The sequence below is a fragment of the Thalassophryne amazonica genome, chromosome 14 (genome assembly GCF_902500255.1).
Source record: "Thalassophryne amazonica chromosome 14, fThaAma1.1, whole genome shotgun sequence".
Classification (NCBI taxonomy): Eukaryota; Metazoa; Chordata; class Actinopteri; order Batrachoidiformes; family Batrachoididae; genus Thalassophryne; species Thalassophryne amazonica.
In genome coordinates, this window is record NC_047116.1 from 10,693,512 (window position 1) to 10,716,040 (window position 22,529).

The following is a 22,529-nucleotide window of genomic DNA, read 5'->3' on the forward strand; positions in this document are numbered from 1 at the left end:
TATTGACCATGTCGTGAAAAGTGTTCATATAAAAAAACAAACAAAAAAGGGGAAAAAAATCAAAGTCTACATTTTTTAAATCACATATAAAAAAACGGGGGAAGAATTTCACTGTTTTCCTCATTTGTCATTTCAGGCGTTTGATGTCTAAAAGTGTTATGAGTCTTTAAGCGGAGAGGCGGCGCTGTGCGAGTAAGGGGTGGCGGTTTGTGCACCTGAATAACATGTACATGAACATGAGACTGTAAATGACTCTGAAATGATTCTTCAGTATGATGAAGTTTTTTTTAAATATATTTGCTTTTATGTGTTGAAAACATGAACCTGGAGTCCCTGGTTTTATTCTGATATCTGATTACGTTACAAAAAAATAGATTTTATACAAACAATGAGGAGAGTTTTCCAAATAGTGTTACGTTTGAACCCCGATGGGATTTATTTAACCACAAAGTCAAACACGTTTTGTTTCAAAAAACTTCAGGCACTAAACTCGGGTTCATAAGTTGGCATCTGCATTCTGAAATCAGCTCCTCACAGACTGTGAAATGTTATCAGAATGTACCAAAGCAGCATATGCCAGCATTCAGAGCACTCTTGTTTTTAATTGTAACCAAAAGTCACTGATGTCATAACTCCGCCCTTATATCACCTAAAGTCTTTTGCCTCTTTGATAAAGCTCAAATTTAAAGGAGAAGGAATGGTTTTTTAAAAAATCAAGGATGGGGAATTCACAAGCTGTATTGTTCTCAGATGCCCCGGGTTGGTTCAGATCCGTTAAAAATAAATTAATGAATTTAATTAAATTTAAAAAAAACTTTAAAATGCAGCCAGCAGGTGACACATGATGAATCACAATTAAGGCTTTTAGTTTGTCTTCTGCTTGTTGTTGTAACTCTGTTAATGGCCAGGCGAGATTAAAGCAGCTCTATTCTGCCTTTAAATATGAAAATCCAGGAAAAAAGACATTTAAAAGGCTTTGATACCGTGTTCAAATGTTGGCGGTATGCAGCGGATGTACGTCAGATTTTCTTTTATCAGTGAGTTTGATGTAAAGTTCCACCACCGCCGGCCATGAGAGCAGCAGCCACACACTGCTGGAGTGCACGTCCTCCAAAGTATTTAAATTTCATGGTTTTCCTCTTGTTGCAGCGACAAGAACAAACTAGATTACGCCAGTTTATTATTCCTGCATTTCAGGTTGCGATGCCGATTTATGAACATCAGTTGGAAAACTTGGATGTTATTCTTTATTTTCCTGCAAGCAGTGAGTAGGAAGTGGCACATCCCTAAACCGGAGGAGTGTTTTCCATCATTTCTGTTAAGAAGTCAGACCTTGAGCTGGTTCTGTTCACTTCTTCCAACTGTTGTCTGGCAAACTCGGAGGTCAGAGTTTGTGCATGAAAAAACAACAAAAAACTGCTATTTTTACGTTTCATTTGTGAATCAACTTCTCAGGTTAAAAACCGGTTTAGTTTTGGCGGAAATGGTCAAAATTTGGTGTTTGGTTCCTAGTTCCTGTTTGCGGAAAAAGGCCGATCACTGGGGGAATCTCACAAGAGCCTAATTAGGTTCTAACCTCAATTACGTTTTGTCCTCATTTAGGGAGCACGTCTTGTTTTTGGAGTCCATTACTCAAAGTTTTAGATCTCTGTTTTACCGGCACTTGGTTCAAAGCAAATCGCTTCACCAACCATCCATGGGAGGAAAATGTCTCTCCATCACACCACACAAAGGTGGCGCCGCTGAGCTTCATGCACAAAGAAGAATAATGGCCATCTGTTTGGGAGATAAATTCACTGTTCCCGCCTGTAACCTCACATGTGAACTGAAATACAGAAGACACTCTGAAGAATATATCATGTTATAAACACGATTTTTGTTTTTTAATTGTACATTATGCAACAAAAGGGTTCATGAAAAAGAATCCTGCTGTGACATGACGTTCACCGCAATCACAAACTAAAAAAAAACCTGATTTTGGCAAGCGGAGCTCCTGCTTTCATCACTCACGAAACACAGATGCCCATTTCTGATTGGCTGATCAAACTGAAGAGGAGAAGAATGCAGAGAAGTGACTGGCGGAGCGGCGCTTCCTGCCCTCGGACCCCCGTTGAGAGCTGCCAGTCGTCCGGTTGCAGCAGCGTTGAGTTGCGGAGGCTCTCGGTCCTGTTCCCGAGCTCTTCCCGGAGCTCCTGCTGCAGCAGTTTGGAGATCAGGCTCTTGAATCTGTTCTCTGTGGTGGAGACGACCTGCAGCGACGCCGTGGTCATGTTCAGCTCCGCGGGGTCCACACAGGTCCCGTTCACCCTAGCGAAGACCACTTTGCTGAGATCCAGACCTGCCACCGATGAAGGTGAGGCACAGGGGATGTCCCGCACCAGGTTGTAGTTTTCCATCCACTCCTTCAGCCACTCGAGGGCACAGTCGCACTCCCAGGGGTTTCTGAAGAGGAAGAGGCGTCCCAGGAAATAAATGGGCTGGAAAACAGGGAAAGGAAGGGTGGTGAGGTTGTTACTGTTCAGATGGAGCGTGATTAGGCTGGTCAGGTTCTCAAAGGAACCATCCTCAATGTACACCAGCTGGTTCCGGTCCAGGTACAAGACCTCTAGCTCCAAGAGGTCACCAAACCAGGTTCTGGACACATTTGTCAACCGATTTCCTCCCAGGTTCAGCATCTTGAGGCGGTTGAGGCCTTTGAAGGTGATCTGGGGCAAGAAGGACAGCAGGTTGTCATTAAGGTAGAAGTTCTCCAAGTGCACGAGGTCTTGGAAGGCCTGGTTGTGGATCACATTGATGTTGTTCTCTTGAAGGTTCAGATACCTGCAACAACAAAGTTTTGAAGCTTAAACTGAGGACTTCATTAGGGTGAGGATTTTAGAAGAGGAGATGTGGATGACGCAAAACATCTTCACAACCTAGATGAGCTTTGGGTAACGTCTGAAAGAACACAGTCACAGATAAAAGTGGAAGAAATGAGGTTCTTCCGTCTGGAATTTGGGTTTACACTCAGGGACAAGGTGATAAGTTCTAAAGGAGTCAGCTGAGGTGCTTTGGGCATCTATAGTGAGGACTTCTAGGCACGTCCAACTGGGAGGAGGCACCGGGGAAGACCCAGGATATCCTGGAGGGTACATTTCTCCCAGATGGTTTGGGAATGCCTCATGATCCTTCAGGTAGAGTTGGAAGACTTGTCTGAGGATAGGGAAGTGTGAGATGAGCTGCTTGGTCTGCTGCCACTGCCACCCAGACCCGCATAAATAGAAGACAATCTATGAATTAAACCTTCATGACCTCCTCATCATTGGATTCCAAATGACTTAGTCCTTGAGTCACCCAAAATAGCTCAGATCAACGTGGACTCACCTGAGGCTGTTCAGGCCCAGTAGGGAGTTGTAGGCCACCGCCTCGATTTTGTTCTTCTCCAGGTACAGGTGTGTCAAGTTCTCCATGCCTCGGATGGTTCCAGGGATTCTGCGGAAGTAGTTTTGGAAGCAGATGAGTTCTTTCAGTGCGATTTGCTCGACGAAGAGCCGGTCTGGGATGGTGAAGAGTCGGCAGTCTGACAGGTCAAGGCGCACCAGCTTCTTCAACCCCGTGAAGGTGCGTGTGTGAAGGTAGCTGATGTATTCGTTGTGAGCCAATTTCAGCTCCACCAGGTTGGGCAGACCCTGCAGGACAGAAGGTCAGTGGAGCGTTTAACGTCTATGAGACGTGTATATAAAATATACGTGGTCTGTCCATAAATTAACGGTCCTTTTTATTTTTTTTTAAAACTATATGGATTTCATTCATATGTTTTTACGTCAGACATGCTTGAACCCTCGTGCGCATGTGTGAGTTTTTCCACGCCTGTCGGTGACGTCATTCGCCTGTGAGCACGCCTTGTGGGAGGAGTGGTCCCGCCCCCTCGTCGGATTTTCATTGTCTGGAAATGGCGGAATGAAAAGGACTTTTTTCCATCAGAACACAAAGGAACACCTCCGTTTCGGAGTGTTAGAGGACAAGTTGGGACATGTCTATCTCTGCTTTCAGTGCAGTACCAGTCGAGTGAGTATAAAAGAACTTGTGGAGAGCTGGACATGTCCCAACTTGTCCTCTAACACTCCGAAACAGAGGTGTTCCTTTGTCTCGCTTCATCAGCGAATCGGTCGTGACACGCGAAGCCTCCGCGCGGCTTTCCATGACAAAATCTCTTGTTAAAAGTGAAATCTGCTGGAAAATGGCTGATAGTCCAGGTCTTGTGATAACCAGAGAAAGAGCACATGACGGTCTCGTATCCACAGAGCCATCAGCTTAGAAATGATCCAGTGGTTTGTGCCGCATCGTCGCAGCTCGCAGCGCGGCGCACCGACCGTCCTTAAAGGGGTCCTTAAAGCTGTAGTTAAAGTCCTTATTCTCTGTGAAGCCCGTAAAATTTTCACTGAAAGCCAGATAAATTTTTCGAATGGTTTCTAGGTGCCAGTCTCTAACAGCTTCTGAAAAAATTCTGATGGAAAAAAAGTCCTTTTCATTCCGCCATTTCCAGACAATGAAAATCTGACGAGGGGGCGGGACCACTCCTTCCACAAGGCGTGCTCACAGGCGAATGACATCACCGACAGGCGTGGAAAAACTCACGCATGCGCACGAGGGTTCAAGCATGTCTGACGTAAAAACATATGAATGAAATCCATATAGTTTTTGAAAAAAATAAAAAGGTACAATACTTTATGGACAGACCTCGTATGCATCTAAATTCAATACACGTGTTTATACGCTGTGGAATTTTGGCTGGAATGTCGGTGATCTGACCTTAAAGGCTCCCGGGGTAATGAAGGAGATGTTGTTGTGGTCCAGGGACAGAGACCTGAGAGACGGCAGTGTACCAAAGGCCCTTTCTGACAGGAACTTGAGCTGGTTCTTGTCCAGGTTGATGGAGGACGCCTCACAGGGAAACTCTTTGGGCAGCTCGGTAAGACCAGCGCGATCACACAGGACACTGCAGCTCTTCTCCTGAGTGCAGGAGCAGGACGGTGGACAGGCCCGGACACAGGCCCAACGAGCCAGAACTGCCTGAGGCAGCAGGCACAGCACAGACACTGGAGGAGACAGAACCAAAGACCACAAAACAACACTGCAGTCAGGACTGAACGTTTGAAGGTTGGTAGGAGAACAAGTAAGTCTCGAATAGGCCCCAAGGCCCACAGGTACGTGTCCTACAACTCCACCTGGAATGGACGTCAGTCCATCACAAGTCACTTCCCCGACCAAGGCTGGTGTTCCGTCACCGGCAGATGTGCTGCCGAGTGGATTTGTGCTTGCAGAGACTCGTGAGTCTGAGTTGTTTCTACACCCATAAGTCCACGCGGCTGTGCTGTGGAACAGTAAGAGATGTCTTAAAGGGGCGCTTGTGGAGGAGAGGTTCCGGTGCATGCCACATGTCCAGGTTCGAATCGCGAGTGGGCAAGTCTACTGTATGCTGCATGTTTTTGTCAAATAGAGGCTGAAAATGCCCAAAAAATGGTTTTAGTGATGATTTGATCTCCGGAGTCTCAAACACTTTCTCCAGTTTGCACACAGTTCCTGTTTTTAGATGAAACGGTTTCCGCTGAGGGATGATTTGATGTTTGACAGCTCAACTGCTTCTGAAATGACAGTGTGATTAAGAATAGGCACCGTTTGTACCGCAGATTTATACAATTCACGTTCACTCGACTTCGGTGCTGCCTTTTAGTTTGATCAATCAATCTGTGGATAAATGCTGCATCGCGCAGCGCCACCACGGCCACTTTTCCACAGTTAAAGTCGGGGACAAACTGTGTGTGTGTGTGTGTGTGTGTGTGTGTGTGTGTGTGTGTGTGTGTGTGTGTGTGTGTGTGTGTGTGTGTGTGTGTGTGTGTGTGTGTGTGTGTGTGTGTGTGTAAAATTGGAAACATAGAAAATCCTTCTGTTTAAGATCACAAGACAAACTGAAACAGGACTTGTTAGAGCACAAGCGCCTCACTCTGAGGAACTAAGGGCAACGACTCCATTTCTATAGTGCTTTACAATGATGCCTCACATTTACTCGTACTTCCCCAGCTGAGGTCTGTACACATTTTTTCAACTGGGTGGACTGAGACGATGCAGATTAAATCACTTGTCCAAGGACACAGACAGATTTCATGACCTTGATTCGAACCCAGGTCTACCTACTGGAAGGCCGGTTGCATATGGCTCTATAAACTAACTACAGTTCAACAGCATCTGCCCAGGTGGTTACTACTCGCCAACCCAAACCCGACTTTACCTCAGGGAAGAAAATCGCACAACAAAAACAGAACTTTAATATAATAAAAATAAAATCCTGTGTTTCAAAACTTCACATTTCATCACTGTTTTTGAAAATTTGAGCAAACTTCAGTGACTCAGATACTTCAATGGCTCACACACACACTCACATGCACGTCTACATGGTTTTAATTTTGAAGCCAAATTGTTTACAAGTTACTTTCATCAATATGCTCCAATAACATACTTTGATCATGAATTGTTTCCATGGTAATGGCCAAAACAACACAATTCTCCCATGACTCAGATCTAAAAGCTATCCTAGTTACCGCCCCAATATCATTCCAGATCAAAGGAGGGATCTTTGAGGTTTGATCCTGAGCCTACCTTTGGTCTCTGATCCTGATTAATAATTTTATCTTGTAATCAAGATAACATTATTTCATTGATCAGTCAATCTGCCCCTTGGTCCTGATGCATTTCATCCTTATTCCAGGATCAAAGAGTCATACATACAAACCAATGAAAATGTAACTTCATTGGTGAGGTTCAAAGATCAAAAATAAGTTGTCAGAATCAAAGGTCAACATTCAATCAGTATGTAAAATCAAGATCATATATTAACAATTAGGTTGTAAGATCAGGATCAAAGATTAGCAGTCAGGATCAAAGGTGAACAATAAGGATGTAAGATTGGCTCAAAGATGGGTGATCAGGATCAAAGGTGAACAATCAGGATGTAAGATCAGATCAAGGATGGGCAGTCAGGATCAAAGATGGGCGGTTGGGACTAAAGATTTAGAGCAAAAATCAGTGGTCGAGATCAAAGATATGGATCAAAAGTGAGTGGTCAGGATCAGATTAAAGGTGAACAATTAGGATGAACGATCAGGATCAAAGAAGAGCAGTCAGGATCAAAGGAGAACCATCTGGATGTAAGATCAGGACCAAAGATTAGTGGTCAAGTCAAAGGTCAGCAATAAAGGTTAGAGTTCAGGATCAAAGATCATCAACAAAGAAATCTGCAATTAGGATCAAAGAATAATGGAGAAGAAAACAAAGGGGAAAAAACCTCACACTGAAAAACCAAAAAACAAACAAACAAACAAAAAAAAGAAAAGTCACAAGAAACACAGAAGGCTGTTGGTGCTCTGAGTGGCCTTTGCTTTATTTATTTTTATCTTTTCATTATAGCATTAGGCTAAAATATCATAAAATATGGACCAAAAAACCCAAAAGGGTCTTTAATATTCCAGAATAAGCCACCAATATGAACAGTGTCTTTCATCGTCTGGATAGAAATGTGAATTTTTATTTATTTATTGGGGGGGGGGGGGGGTCATATGGATAGGACTGTAGATAAAAATGTCAAACCTGAATTGTCCTCAGTTTCTCACGTGTCTCCTGACAGATGTCCACACAATGATTAAAGGTCATTTCAGGTCACTGCTGTCACGTTAGCACCAACATCCTCACCGGAATAACGGCCTTTAAACACATCTGGCGAAGTTTTAATACAAAAACGAGAAGCTTCAGACCTGCGTGTTCTACAAATCACAAGGTACGGAAATGTACAAGTTAAATACACACGTTAACCACAGTGTGGGATCCAATCTATCCCCAATTATTTTGCTGATCAATATAGACTTCAGAACATCCTTCTAGGTTTCTTGGTTCTTGAGATATGAGGGCCGACTGAGAGGTTTTGAGGCTGACGCAGATAAAGTAGAGCCTGGTTCTCCATCTATGGCATTCAAAGAAACCAGCTTTTCTCAACATGGCACCCAGTAAGTTAAAACTTCATACATTCTCAAGAAACATTGGTTTCTCAGAATTTGAAAGACTGAGAACCAGGCCCCACTTTTTTGGGGTCAGGCTCAAAACATCTCAATCATAACTTGTATATGAAAAAAAATAGTGTTCTTTGGGCCAGATTTTCCTTGACCTTTGACCAAAGTACTTGAACAGCTCATCACCCCGACATATGTGTCCGAGTAATATCATCACCAAATTTGAAGGAAATCCAACCGGCCGTTTGAGTTACGTATCTTTTACACACACACACACACACACACACACACACAACACCACCCTGCTGTCATCATTTCACTGATGTGCAGTTAAAAAAAAAAAAAAAAAAAAAACTTGAAATTTCTGGTTCTTTTCTGCAGATTCACTTGTGGAGATTCAACACAATCAGATCTAAATAATGTTTTGCTTAAAAATAAATATGTTTCTACACGTCGGTGAGTGCTGATAAACACAGAAAAAAATACTGACCAGAGAAAGTGACGGCACTCATCACTGTGGACGCTCATCTGGGACATGCCCAGATTAACGGGATCTGTAACGAGACAGAAACAGCTGATGAACTGGAGCGTTCACGAGTCACAGTCTGGACCAGATACACGTGGACAACAACAAAGCTCCAGTCCCAGTTATCAGCTCTGGTGAACTTTAAGCACAGAATTAAAGATATGTTCAGAAATAAACGGAAAAGAACCAATTTTCTACAAACAGACACAGCAAGTCCAACGTAGGCTCAAATCCCGTTGGGCACGAGTTTCTGCCCGGATTCCGTGTAGCAGATGAGAGTCTACGACTTCTGGACAAGACTCCAGGACCTCACAAGCAGCTTCCCCGGGTGGGATCAGTACACAATTTCATTCTTTTAGAGATTAAAGTCTGCACTTGAAATGCCTGTTTTTTCCATATTTAACTGTGGTGTCACATCCCAAGATACACCCACTGTCCGGATTAGACCGGGGGGGTGGCTGTTTCATACTCCTGGATCATTACTTAAACTTGGCTCTTTCATACCCCCCAGGCCAGATTCACAAGGAGAAAAGAAATCCCATGAGGGGTGAACAATGGCATCATCAAGACGTTTATGAAAAACCACGATGGACATTCATGAAAAAATGCAAGGATATAATCACACATTCATGAAAAATTCCTACAAAGTTAGCATATACAGTAGTGTTCAGAATAATAGTAGTGCAATGTGACTAAAAAGATTAATCCAGGTTTTGAGTATATTTCTTATTGTTACATGGGAAACAAGGTACCAGTAGATTCAGTAGATTCTCACAAATCCAACAAGACCAAGCATTCATGATATGCACACTCTTAAGGCTATGAAATTGGGCTATTAGTAAAAAAAAAAAAAAAGTAGAAAAGGGGGTGTTCACACTAATAGTAGTGTGGCATTTAGTCAAGTCAGTGAGTTTGTCAGTTTTGTGGAACAAACAGGTGTGAATCAGGTGTCCCCTATTTAAGGATGAAGCCAGCACCTGTTGAACATGCTTTTCTCTTTGAAAGCCTGAAGAAAATGGGACGTTCAAGACATTGTTCAGAAGAACAGTGTAGTTTGATTAAAAAGTTGATTGGAGAGGGGAAAACTTATACGCAGGTGCAAAAAATTATAGACTGTTCATCTACAATGATCTCCAATGCTTTAAAATGGACAAAAAAAAAAAACAGAGACGCATGGAAGAAAATGGAAAACAACAATCAAAATGGATAGAAGAAGAACCAGAATGGCAAAGGCTCACCCATTGATCAGCTCCAGGATGATCAAAGACAGTCTGGAGTTACCTGTAAGTGTGAAGCTAATTTATTTGCAAGAATCCCCCGCAAAGTCCCTCTGTTAAATAAAAGACGTGCAGAAGAGGTTACAATTTGCCAAAGAACACATCAACTGGCCTAAAGAGAAATGGAGGAATATTTTGTGGACTGATGAGAGTAAAACTGTTCTTTTTGGGTCCAAGGGCCGCAGACAGTTTGTGAGAAGACCCCCAAACTCTGAATTCAAGCCACACTTCACAGTGAAGACAGTGAAGCATGGTGGTGCAAGCATCATGATATAGGCATGTTTCTCCTACTATGGTGTTGGGCCTATATATCACATACCAGGTATCATGGATCAGTTTGGATATGTCAGAATACTTGAAGAGGTCATGTTGCCTTATGCTGAAGAGTACATGCCCTTGAAATGAGTGTTTCAACAAGACAATGACCCCAAGCACACTAGTAAACGAGCAAAATCTTGGTTCCAAACCAACAAAATTAACGCCTCGCAGATGTGAAGAAATCATGAAAAACTGTGGTTATACAACTACACTCAACAAAAATATAAACGCAACACTTTTGGTTTTGCTCCCATTTTGTATGATATGAACTGAAAGATCTAAAACTTTTTCCACATACACAATATCACCATTTCCCTCAAATATTGTTCACAAACCAGTCTAAATCTGTGATAGTGAGCACTTCTCCTTTTCTGAGATAATCCATCCCACCTCACAGGTGTGCCATATCAAGATGCTGATTAGACACCATGATGAGTGCACAGGTGTGCCTTAGACTGCCCACAATAAAAGGCCACTCTGAAAGGTGCAGTTTTGTTTTATTGGGGGGATACCAGTCAGTATCTGGTGTGACCACCATTTGCCTCATGCAGTGCAACACATCTCCTTCGCATAGAGTTGATCAGGTTGTCAATTGTGGCCTGTGGAATGTTGGTCCACTCCTCTTCAATGGCTGTGCGAAGTTGCTGGATATTGGCAGGAACTGGTACATGCTGTCGTATACGCTGGTCCAGAGCATCCCAAACATGCTCAATGGGTGACATGTCCGGTGAGTATTCCGGCTATGCAAGAACTGGGACATTTTCAGCTTCCAAGAATTGTGTACAGATCCTTGCAACATGGGGCCGTGCATTATCCTGCTGCAACATGAGGTGATGTTCTTGGATGTATGGCACAACAATGGGCCTCAGGATCTTGTCACGGTATCTCTGTGCATTCAAAATGCCATCAATAAAATGCACCTGTGTTCTTCGTCCATAACAGACGCCTGCCCATACCATAACCCCACCGCCACCATGGGCCACTCGATCCACAACACTGACATCAGAAAACTGCTCACCCACACGACGCCACACACGCTGTCTGCCATCTGCCCTGAACAGTGTGAACCGGGATTCATCCATGAAGAGAACACCTCTCCAACATGCCAAACACCAGCGAATGTGAGCATTTGCCCACTCAAGTCGGTTACGACGACAAACTGGAGTCAGGTCGAGACCCCGACGAGCATGCAGATGAGCTTCCCTGAGACGGTTTCTGACAGTTTGTGCAGAAATTCTTTGGTTATGCAAACCGATTGTTTCAGCAGCTGTCAGAATGGCTGGTCTCAGACGATCTTGGAGGTGAACATGCTGGATGTAGAGGTCCTGGGCTGGTGTGGTTACACGTGGTCTGCGGTTGTGAGGCTGGTTGGATGTACTGCCAAATTCTCTGAAACACCTTTGGAGACGGCTTATGGTAGAGAAATGAACATTCAATACACGAGCAACAGCTCTGGTTGACATTCCTGCTGTCAGCATGCCAACTGCACGCTCCCTCAAATCTTGCAACATCTATAGCATTGTGCTGTGTGATAAAACTGCACCTTTCAGAGTGGCCTTTTATTGTGGGCAGTCTAAGGCACACCTGTGCACTAATCATGGTGTCTAATCAGCATCTTGGTATGGCACACCTGTGAGGTGGGATGGATTATCTCAGCAAAGGAGAAGTGCTCACTATCACAGATTTAGACTGGTTTGTGAACAATATTTGAGGGAAATGGTGATATTGTGTATGTGGAAAAAGTTTTAGATCTTTCAGTTCATCTCATACAAAATGGGAGCAAAACCAAAAGTGTTGCGTTTATATTTTTGTTGAGTGTAAATACTAGTTTAGTAATTCACAGGATTGCTAAAAAAGCAGTTTGAACATAATAGTTTTGAGTTTGTAGTGTCAACAGCAGATGCTACTATTATTGTGAACACCCCCTTTTCTACTTTTTTTTTTTTTTACTAATAGCCCAATTTCATAGCCTTAAGAGTGTGCATATCATGAATGCTTGGTCTTGTTGGATTTGTGAGAATCTACTGAATCTACTGGTACCTTGTTTCCCATGTAACAAGAAATATACTCAAAACCTGGATTAATCTTTTTAGTCACATAGCACTACTATTATTCTGAACACTACTGTATTCTGGAAGTTTGAGAACAACGTGAGGGGGTACATTTGAGATATTCCTGAAACGTACCGCGAGGGATGCAATCAGGACATTTATGAACAACACAAGGTAGTATAATCAGCACTAGAGGGGTTTACATCAGACGATAGCACCTAAACATAAACCAGGCTGTGTTTTGGACTCGGGTCAGACTATACGGGGCTTAAGTTTGGCAGTGGATGATCCAGGCTGCTGTGACACACAAGTCAAATGAAAATCATCAGTAGTGTCGTGTTGCTAAACGTGATGTCAGAATAAAAGCCAGCGTACCTGTAGGTCATTCCAGACAGTCGCATCCACGCGAGATGAAAGTCCAAATCTTAGTGTCTATCCCATATCAGGTCCACACATGAAGTAGACCTGAAGCAGCTTCTCTGCAGGACCCAGCTGAAGTACCCCCACCCTCACCGAAAATCCATCTCTTAATGGCACTCAAATCCCCTGGATGGAAGGACAGGCGGCCGTCGGGATTACAGAAGTTAAGTGAAGCTCTCAGCTCTGGCAGCAAACCGTCAAACACACACATGCACGCACACGCCGCTCACATTAGAGGTCAACAAACACATGGGTTCAACTTCTCAGGAACGCTGACGAGGATTAGGAGCTCATCAGACCATCAGGTCTGCAGCATGATGACTCGAGGTCATTCATCGATGACATGGCGATACAAATCCATCACAGTGACGTGGAACCTCCCCAAAACCTCAAATTAACTTGAACACAAATTACTCAAGTGTTTGAACGGCTAACAGCATAAGGGACTGTGTGAGAGAGCCTGGAACCTCCAATTGGTCAGGTCAGAGTTTAGAGTCTAGTTTAGCCCCTATGGTCTGAAGATTTGTTTTCCCCTAAAATCTTTCAAACCAGGTCAAGAAGCACACAGTGGTGTCCCATCAACCAAGCTAAGAAACAGCCTTGGGTCCTGGATGGTAACCACCCAGACAGTGGATCCTTCCAAACCTCCTGACGGTAGCATCTATCTGCTGCAGCCGGGTGATACGTGGGAGTTCCCTTGACATTTTCCATTTGCCGGAGTCTTCAACATTAGATCGTACCCTGTAAAAATGCACCACATGGCCAAAGTATCATAGACTGTAGGTTCTCAGTGATACACTGGGGAGGTGATGGCCAAGTGGTTAAACGTTAGGTTTGAGACCAGAGGACCTTCGGTTCAAACCCCAACCTGGCCGGAAAATGACTAAGGGCCCTTGGGCAAGGTCCTTAATCCTCAAGTTGCTCCCGGTGTAGTGAGCGCCTTGTATGGCAAAAACCTCACATCAGTGAATGGATGAATATGAGGCATTATTGTAAAGTGCTTTGAGCATCTGATGCAGTCATTTCATCCAAGCAAAGATCAGAAGCTTTCTGTAGTTTAGTTGAGGTAACTTGGTCTGCTTGCCATATGGCAGAAGGTTTCCCAAGTAAACAAGAAGTCCAGGTGCCTCGACTAAATTTCAGGAAGCTTCCAGTCATAAATGGACGTCTTCTCAGGGTGTAAATACAAAACACCTCAAATAAATACAAACACCTCATCTCTGTCTCAAAGTCATTTGACACAAAGTCCTTCAAACAGTACCCAAGGATCCTCCACAGACAGACGGGTCAGCGGTTCATGTGTCTCAACCACAGCGTAAGACAGGAAGCAAATTGCGTGATGGGTTCGTGGTGTTTTTGGGATCAGGCAGATGCACGATGAAGCTCCTCCTGATTGTTTTGGATGTATTTCTCTGATAAGGTTCACGTGGGCTTCAGAGCCCGGTGGGCTCTCTCAATGCCAAGCTCCTTTCCGCGCTTGCATCAGTAAAGCTTGAACCTTCGTGGGCATACGTGAGTTTTTTCACGCCTGTCGGTTGTGTCATTCGCAACCGACAGGCAGGTATAAAGTTTGCATTAATGTTATCTTGGTTCTTCCTGGGTGGTTCTTATGGCAACTGATCCAATCCCAAACAAGGACTATTTGTATATAAAAATGTATTTCCTAAAATGATACATTTTGGGTTTCAAATGAAATTTATGTAGCTTTTTACCCCTCGAAATCCTCAAAAAGCTTCTGCTTTGGGGGGCTTCGCGCCCTTGAACCCCCCCACGAGGGCGTTGCCCCTCGACCCCACTGGGGGCCCCTGCGGCCCACTGGACCCCCAACTCAAGGATTTGAACCCCCCCTTTCACATTCCTATATACAGCCCTGATATGAGGCGAGATTAATAATTCGTTGTGGAGAGGTTACTTTAGGCTGCCATTCAGTGTGATGATGTCACCGGAACCCCCCAGTCGGGCTTTCTGATTCTTGGTGCCAGTGGGTAGGTGGTATGCCCGTATGTCCCCATCTCAGTGCCCTTATTTTGGAGTTTTCCCCAGTGAGCGACAGGGCTGCCCCAGTGCAACTTTGTGGTGCCAAGAGGAATCTGAATGTTTGTGCAAATGCAGCAGTTCAGAGTATCCAGCCTTCTTGGAGACTGAGTGGGATCCTGCAAAAAGGTTCCTGCTGGAGACTCCTACTTGTAGGGTCAGACATTTCCAGTTCTGCTGCTTACCTCAAAAAATAGAAAAGCAGGGAGAAACAACCAATCACTGTCTCAGTCATCCAATGTATCACATCATTGTCGTCTTCTTTCAATTTGGTCTCTGTGTCACATGACCAATGGAACAAAACATGATTGGTTGAACGCTGGGTGATTGAGACAGAGATCGATTGCTTCTGCTTTTCTATTTTATTTATTTATTTATTTATTTTTTTAGGTTGAATTTGTTGACAATGAATTTTTGGAGGATGATTTTTATTTTTTTTAGGATGACATTTTTGAGGCTAAATATTTTGAAGCTAAACAAATTCAACCTTAGAAATTGTCCATAGTTAGTCATTCCCTGGTCCATAAATAGTTCCAACTTCAAAACGACATTCTCTGAATGAATGATTTATTGTCATTACAAGTGCAATGAAATTATTTTCACACCCATTATCTCAAAAAGACAGCAATTAATCCACAATTATTACTGGATGAACGTAATAATGGCACATTTGTTTATGTACACTAAAGTTTGAAGCAATCCATCATCCGAATTGAGGCAAAGTGAGTGTAGGATGCAGCTGAGTTCCACTCAGATGAGCTTGGGACGGGGGGGGGGGGCTGCAGCTGTGTCACACAACCTTCCAGAATGACAGAGCAGAGGCCGGGGTGGGGACAGAAACATGAAGGAGGGGTAGGGGTAGGGGTAGGGTGGGGCATGCATCATGTGTGTAGATGAGTTCAAATCAGTCTGTCCGTGTGTGTGTAGAGGCTGGAGTGGCTGAAGGGGAGGGCAAATGAAGAGGGAGCCAAATGCTTCACCAAGGCCATTGAAATCCTTCTGGAGGAAAACAGCGGGGCATTTTGACCTTCAGTAGCTGATAAGGCTTCCATGTTTGGGTTAGGCAGAGAGGCACAGAATTCCAATATGGCCGCTCTTTAACCGTGAAGATCCAATTGTGATTATTCACTGGTCTCCAACATCAATTCCTTTGCAGGGCAGACAGACAATTGCTCTGAGATGGTTTCCAACTTGCAATTAAGTTCCAAAGTTAACGCAGTCTGAGATTGTACCGCCTTGCTCACCTCATTAATCATGATGGACAGATGTAGGGTTGTGGTTTTGGTAGTAGCCCTTTTGCCAATTTTCCGGTAGGTCAGGGCAGCGCATAATCCATGCAGCTAAAGACCTACCATAAAGGCAAATAAGAATAAACTGACGTCTTCCACTGAGAGTGGGGCCAAGCACGTGACGCGCCACTTCTCCCAGGCGTCGAGAACAAAGCCCGCCGGATAGGTTCCATCTGGGCATGCATGGTCCCCCAGCCCTGATTCCTTGTTGAATAAATGGTGTCAATAGTGTTGAGAGACTAGCTGATCAATTCCATGGTTATTTCAAATACAGTTCAAAGAATACACAGTCTGATGAAGTTGGGACTTTTGAAGGTTGGGGCAGAACTAGAGATAAACAAAAGGAGAGGAGAGGAGGTGCGACCACTCTCGCCAGAGTCCCAAGCCGACACAATCTCTTTCATGCCGGACAAGTGCGATCTTTTCCCAAGTAAGGGACGGCATTACACATGTATTTCGTGTCCAGATCTGCTGCAATCCAAAACTTGATTTCAGACTTGGATGCAATGTACTCCTCCCCCCGCCCCTCAACTCACTGAACAGGCTCATTTATATAACAAAGGGAGGAGGTTTGTGGCATGGTAAACTTTGGGGGGGTTTTCACTGCAGACTAAAATCTGCTCTCTGAGCCTACAAGTGTTAAACTAGACCTGCAATGAAATAAATGTGGTCAGATTTCAGAAAGAAATAGCTGATATGTATTTATAAGACCCTTGTGAATGCAGTAAAGCAAATCTGTAAGCCCAAATTTGTAATTCAGCGGAGAAATCTTCGTTTAAAAATGACAAATTTGCAGCTAAAATTTAGCCCTCCGTGAAAACAGTTTGTACATCCGGATCATTTCCATGACGTCGGGGACAAGACGGAGCACTCCCGCCTTCAGTCCGATCCCACATTGAAATTGATTTTATCTGTTAGTAATGTTACTGTTATACACATCCTGGTTTCAACATCCACAAGTAAGCTGCAATGAATGTGAGATACAGATCTGTGTGCTCAGATCAGCGGCGACATCAACAGCGGGCGCCGCTCTTCCCCAACGCCTCTCTCTCTGCCTCCGATGCGCATGTGCTCGTTAAATGCCGCAGCGGGCCACTCACACCCCCGTGTCTGCTGTACAGCCGCAGACATGGCTCTGTCTACTGAATGGAGATGCAGCCAACTTGGCACAAGTCCAGAGACTATGCTCGCTGTTTTATTGCGAAGCGGCCGGTGACACCTGTTGCTCGCAAGGACAGACTTCTTGCGGCAAAATCCGCAGCGCCGCACGTCTCGGTAATCGGAGCCACAGAGCTCCGTGGCTGCTGAGAGAGGTTTATATCTTTTTAATGACTTGAATTCTTTGCGGGTCCCGCCTCCGTACCCCGCGACAGTAATCAATGCGACACCACTCAATCAAACGGGCATATGAAAAAGTCCCCCAAAATAATTTTCAAGCACAAATAAAAGAAATGTGTACTCACCAAGCGTACCGCAAGACAATATGAAGTTTTAAAAACGTAGATCCTTCCGTATAAGACAAGAAAAAGGTGCAGATGCAAACTGACGTAAATCCACAAATTACAGTTAGTGCGTGCAATGCATGCTGGGATAGGGTCTTTTCCCTGACGTCTCGGCAGCGTCCCGGATGTGCTGACAGTTTTGCGGAGGGCTAAATTTTAGCTGTAGATTTCTCATTTTTAAATGAATATTTCTCCGTTGAATGACAGATCTGGGCTTGCAGATTTACTTTACTACATTCAGAAGGATGTTATGTGTAAATATGTCATTTTTTGGTCCAAAGATCTGACTGCATTTATTTCAATGCAGGTCTACTTTAATACTACTGGGGGGCTTAAATGCTCATGAGGGCAACAGTAGAGAAACCTGGAGGGGGGTGATTGGGAGGAATAGCCAAACTGATCTTAATCTGAATGGTGTTTTATTGTTGGACTTCTGTGCCGGCCATAGATCGTCCATAACAAACACCTTGTTCAAGTACAAGAGTGTTCGTAAGTACGTGGCACCAGAACATCCTCGGTCAAAGATTGATTACTTTTGTAATCTTGTCATCAGACCTGCAAGTGTGTCTTAGACACTCAGGTAAAGAGGAGGCGGAGCCGTTGACTTATCTCTATCTGGTGATGAGTAGGGTCAGATATTGAGGGAAGCCACCGAGCCGACCTGGAAGACCTAAACACATGATGAGGGTTTCCTGGCAGCATTTGCTGGATGAGCCTGTCCAGACAGCCTTCAACTCCCACCTCCAAAGAAGCTTCTCCCAGATCAGGAGGATGATCAGGGACATGAAAGCATAGTGGTCCATGTTCAAGGCCTCCATTGCCGAGGCAGCTCCTTTGATTCTGGCCAGAAGGTCGTCAGTGCTTGTCACAGGGGCACCCCAAGGGAAGCAGTCAGGCTGAAGAAGGTGGCCTTTCATGTTCGGTTGGCACAGAGGTCTCTGGAATCAGCAGACAGGAAGACCAGAAAGACTGCAGCCTCAGTGGGTGCGAAAGCAAAAACTCAGGTACAGAAGTTTGGAGAGTTCATGGAATATTACTTTCAATCAACCTCAAAGCAGTTCTGGCAAACTATCAGTAGACTTAGACTTAGGAAAGGGAGGCAGTTCTTAGCCCAGGCTGTGTTCAGTAATGGAGGAGAATTGCTCAACTGGACAGGTGGCGGGAAGAACACTGAGGATCTCCTCAACCTTACTGATTATGCCCTCCATTGAGGAAGCAGGGATAGAAGATTCCAGTAGTGCTATCACCCTAGTGCAGGACTCTTCAACGTATTCCATAAAGGCCAGAGAGGGTGCAGGTTTTCTCTGCAACCATTCCAGCAGGTGATTTCACTGATTAACATCACTTTGAGCAGAAGGAATCAGTCAGTGAAATCACCTGCTGGAGTGAGTGGTTGCAGAGAAAACCTGCATCCTCTTGGCCCCTTTCTGGAATAAGTTGAGTATCACTGCCCTAGTGGAAGTCACCGAGGTAGTAAAAATAATAACTCCTCGGTGGTGAGATTTGTCCAGCGATGCCGAAGTCTCTGGATGTTGGGCCGCCATGGATGACATTCTTGTAGAATGTTGCACAGAAGTCAGGGACAGAACCTCTGGACTGGCAAACAGGTGCTGGTCCCAATTTTTAAATGAGAACACAAGATCAACTGCTGGCGAACGCTGCTTTGGGACAAGTCCTTGCTACATTCTGATAATGTTTCAAGCACATGTACCAGTTTTCACAAAATTCATTCTAAGGGCCACAACTCTGCCAAAATGGGAGCCAGAAGACGAGTGTTTCAAATTAGTCAATTTATGCTCCAGTCCTCACCGATGGTCAGGAACTTTGGGTGATGACTGAAAGATTAAGAATATGGATACAAGCAAACTGATCCGATTCCTGAGCAGATTCCTCTATCAGGTATACGGCTTTAATAGTCCTGAACAGGATGATAAGCTCGACAATCTGACAGGACTCTCGTGTACAACCGTTACTTCCTCACATCAAAAGGAGACAGCTTTGTTTGGGCATCTGGTAGGAGTGTAGCAGAAAACAAAATATTTACAGAGGAATCCTTCAAATGGTGATATAAGCACCAAATTTGGCAAAAGTACACTGTACATATTACTCTTTTGAATCAATTTGCATCATTTTGTACAAACTGAAACTGACCTTTGTCACCATTCTTGCTCCTTTTACCTTGCTCCTTTTTAAGGTTACAGGACTTGGTTGAGGATCATGAAGTGTGGGCCGCACAGTGTGCCGCCACCGTGACCGGAATAAGTGTCAGAAAATGTTCATATGTTCCAGTAGCCCAACATTCAGCTTGGGACTCCGATGAGGGCGGTCGCATCTCCTCCACTCTCCCTTATCTCTGTTCTCTGCTTTGAACTTCAAGTCCCTACTTCACCAGACTGTGAATTCCTCAAATTATATTGGATTCTGGATCTATTGGACTACTATTGGATTTACCCTGGAATTGATCAGCTGGTCTCTGAACGCTATTGGCACCATTTTTTTCTACAAGGTCAGGACCGGGGGACCTGCCCAGATGGAACGTATCCTGCGGGCTATGTTCTCGACTTCTGGAGGTCGACGTGTGGCATGCATGGCGCCTTTCTCCATTGAGGATGTCAAGGATTTATTAATTTTTGGTCTCATGGTAGCAGGGCTGGTACTTTTTGGCTTATGTGCTGCCTTGATCTACCGGAAAATTGGCAAGTCAGCAGCATCAAGAACTACGGCCCCTCGCTTGTCCGTTATGATTAACAAGGTTGGCAAGGCAGTGCATTCTCAGACTGCGATGACTCTAACTCAGACGCAAATTGGATGACATCTTAGAGCAGATGCGTGCCTTGCAGTTGAAGATTTCAGAGGCCAGTGAATATTCTTAATTCATAATTGGGAATATTCTTAATTCATAATTGGGATTTGGTTGTTCAAGTGGAACTGTTAAAAGTGTTTTTCACTGCTCAAACCACAACACTACAGGCTTATCAAGGCTGAAGGTCAAACTGAACGACTGTTTTCCTCCAGAGGAATTTCTTCGGCCTGGGGATCATTTGGCCGTTTATCTCAACTCTCAAACTGCTTTTCACAGGACTGAAGCATGCTCCATTCCCTCGCCCCACTCCTCCTATCCCCCATCAACACTCCATTGCGGCGTCTGCTCACATCACTCCTTTACCCTTCTGCGGGGGCGGTGCAGTTTTAGCTGCAGTCCCCGTTACTCCTCCCCAAACCGACGGCGGTGCATCTCAGGGTTGCTGCGTGGCCTTCACCCACTTGCCTCAATTCGGATAATGGTCTTTTTCAAACTTAGTGCACATAAACAATGTAAAATGTGTATATGTTGCCATTGTTACGGTAAACAAGTAATAATTGTGGACTAATTGCTGTCTGAGGTAACTGGAGTGTAAACAATTTCTCCACTGTGAGATCAATAAAGTATATTTCATTAGCCTGATTAAAAAAAAAAAAGAATCTTGATGTAAGCATCCACAAAATGCAAGATGGGAAATTACCAGAAACCTGTTCAGATATAAGACTTGCAATAGTGTGAAAAACTGAAGTAGAGCCCCAAATGCATCCAAAAACATTTCAGTCACTTGCAAGGTTGGTAAGCAGCTGAGACATGATGTTAGAGCGGCGGACCAAAATTTAGAAATGCACACAAAGCTTCTGGAAATGGCAGCTTTGGGAAGACAGATCAAAATGGTAAATGGACTGTATTTACAACCCCTGCCAAAAATTATGGAATCACCGGCCCCGGAGGATGTTCATTCACTTGTTTAATTTTGTAGAAAAAAAGCAGATCACAGACATGACACAAAACTAGAGTCATTTCAAATGGCAACTTTTTGGCTTTAAGAAACACTATAAGAAATCAGGAAAGAAAAATTGTGGCAGTCAGTAAGTTACTTTTTTAGACCAAGCAGAGGGAAAAAAAATATGGAATCACTCAATTCTGAGGAATAAATTATGGAATAACCCTGTAAACGAACATCCCCAAAACTAACACCTGCATCAAATCAGATCTGCTTGTTAGTCTGCATCTAAAAAGGAGTGATCACACCTTGGAGAGCTGTTACCCCAAGTGGACTGACATGAATCATGGCTCCAACACGAGAGATGTCAATTGAAACAAAGGAAAGGATTATCAAACTCTTAAAAGAGGGTAAATCATCACACAATGTTGCAAAAGATGTTGGTTGTTCAGAGTCAGCTGTGTCTAAACACTGGACCAAATACAAACATGGGAAGGTTGTTAAAGGCAAACATACTGGTAGACCAAGGAAGACAAAGCGTCAAGACAGAAAACTTAAAGCAATATGTCTCAAAAATTGAAAATGCACAACAAATGAGGAACGAATGGGAGGAAACTGGAGTCAACGTGTGTGACCGAATTGTAAGAAACCGCCTAAAGGAAATGGGATTTACATACAGAAAAGCTAAACGAAAGCCATCATTAATACCTAAACAGAAAAAAAACAAGGTTACACTGGGCCAAGGAAAAGCAATTGTGGACTGTGGATGACTGGATAAAAGTCATATTCAGTGATGAATCTCGAATCTGCATTGGGCAAGGTGATGATGCTGGAACTCTTGTTTGGTGCCGTTCCAATGAGATTTCTAAGAATGACTGCCTGACAAGAACATGTAAATTTCCAGTCATTGATGATATAGGGCTGCATGTCAGGTAAAGGCACTGGTGAGATGGCTGTCATTACATCATCAATAAATGCACAAGTTTACGTTGATATTTTGGACACTTTTCTTATCCCATCAATTGAAAGGATGTTTGGGGATGATGAAATCATTTTTCCAAGATAATAATGCATCTTGCCCTGGAGCAAAAACTGTGAAAACATTCCTTGCAAAAAGACAGGGTCAGTGTCATGGCCTGCAACTAGTCCAGATCTTAATCCAATTGAAAATCTTTGGTGGAAGTTGAAGAAAATGGTCCATAACAAGGTTCCAACCTGCAAAGCTGATCTGGCAACAGCAATCAGAAAGTTGGAGCCAGATTGATTTAGAGTACTGTTTGTCGCTCATTAAGTCCATGCCTCCGAGACTGCAAGCTATTATAAAAGC

At 44.0% G+C, this 22,529-nt stretch overlaps 1 protein-coding gene across 1 annotated transcript; it reads right to left on the reverse strand.

Annotated features, from left to right (window-relative positions):
* Window positions 1–1,919: 1,919 nt before the first annotated feature.
* Window positions 1,920–8,591, reverse strand: nyx (nyctalopin). Its single transcript, XM_034186725.1, has 4 exons — window positions 8,530–8,591; window positions 4,792–5,078; window positions 3,364–3,668; window positions 1,920–2,820 (listed from the first exon to the last, which is right to left on the reverse strand). The coding sequence occupies exons 1-4, from the start codon at window positions 8,549–8,551 to the stop codon at window positions 2,007–2,009; spliced, it is 1,428 nt and encodes a 475-aa protein (XP_034042616.1). The 5' UTR covers window positions 8,552–8,591; the 3' UTR covers window positions 1,920–2,006.
* Between the last annotated feature and the right edge of the window lie 13,938 nt (window positions 8,592–22,529).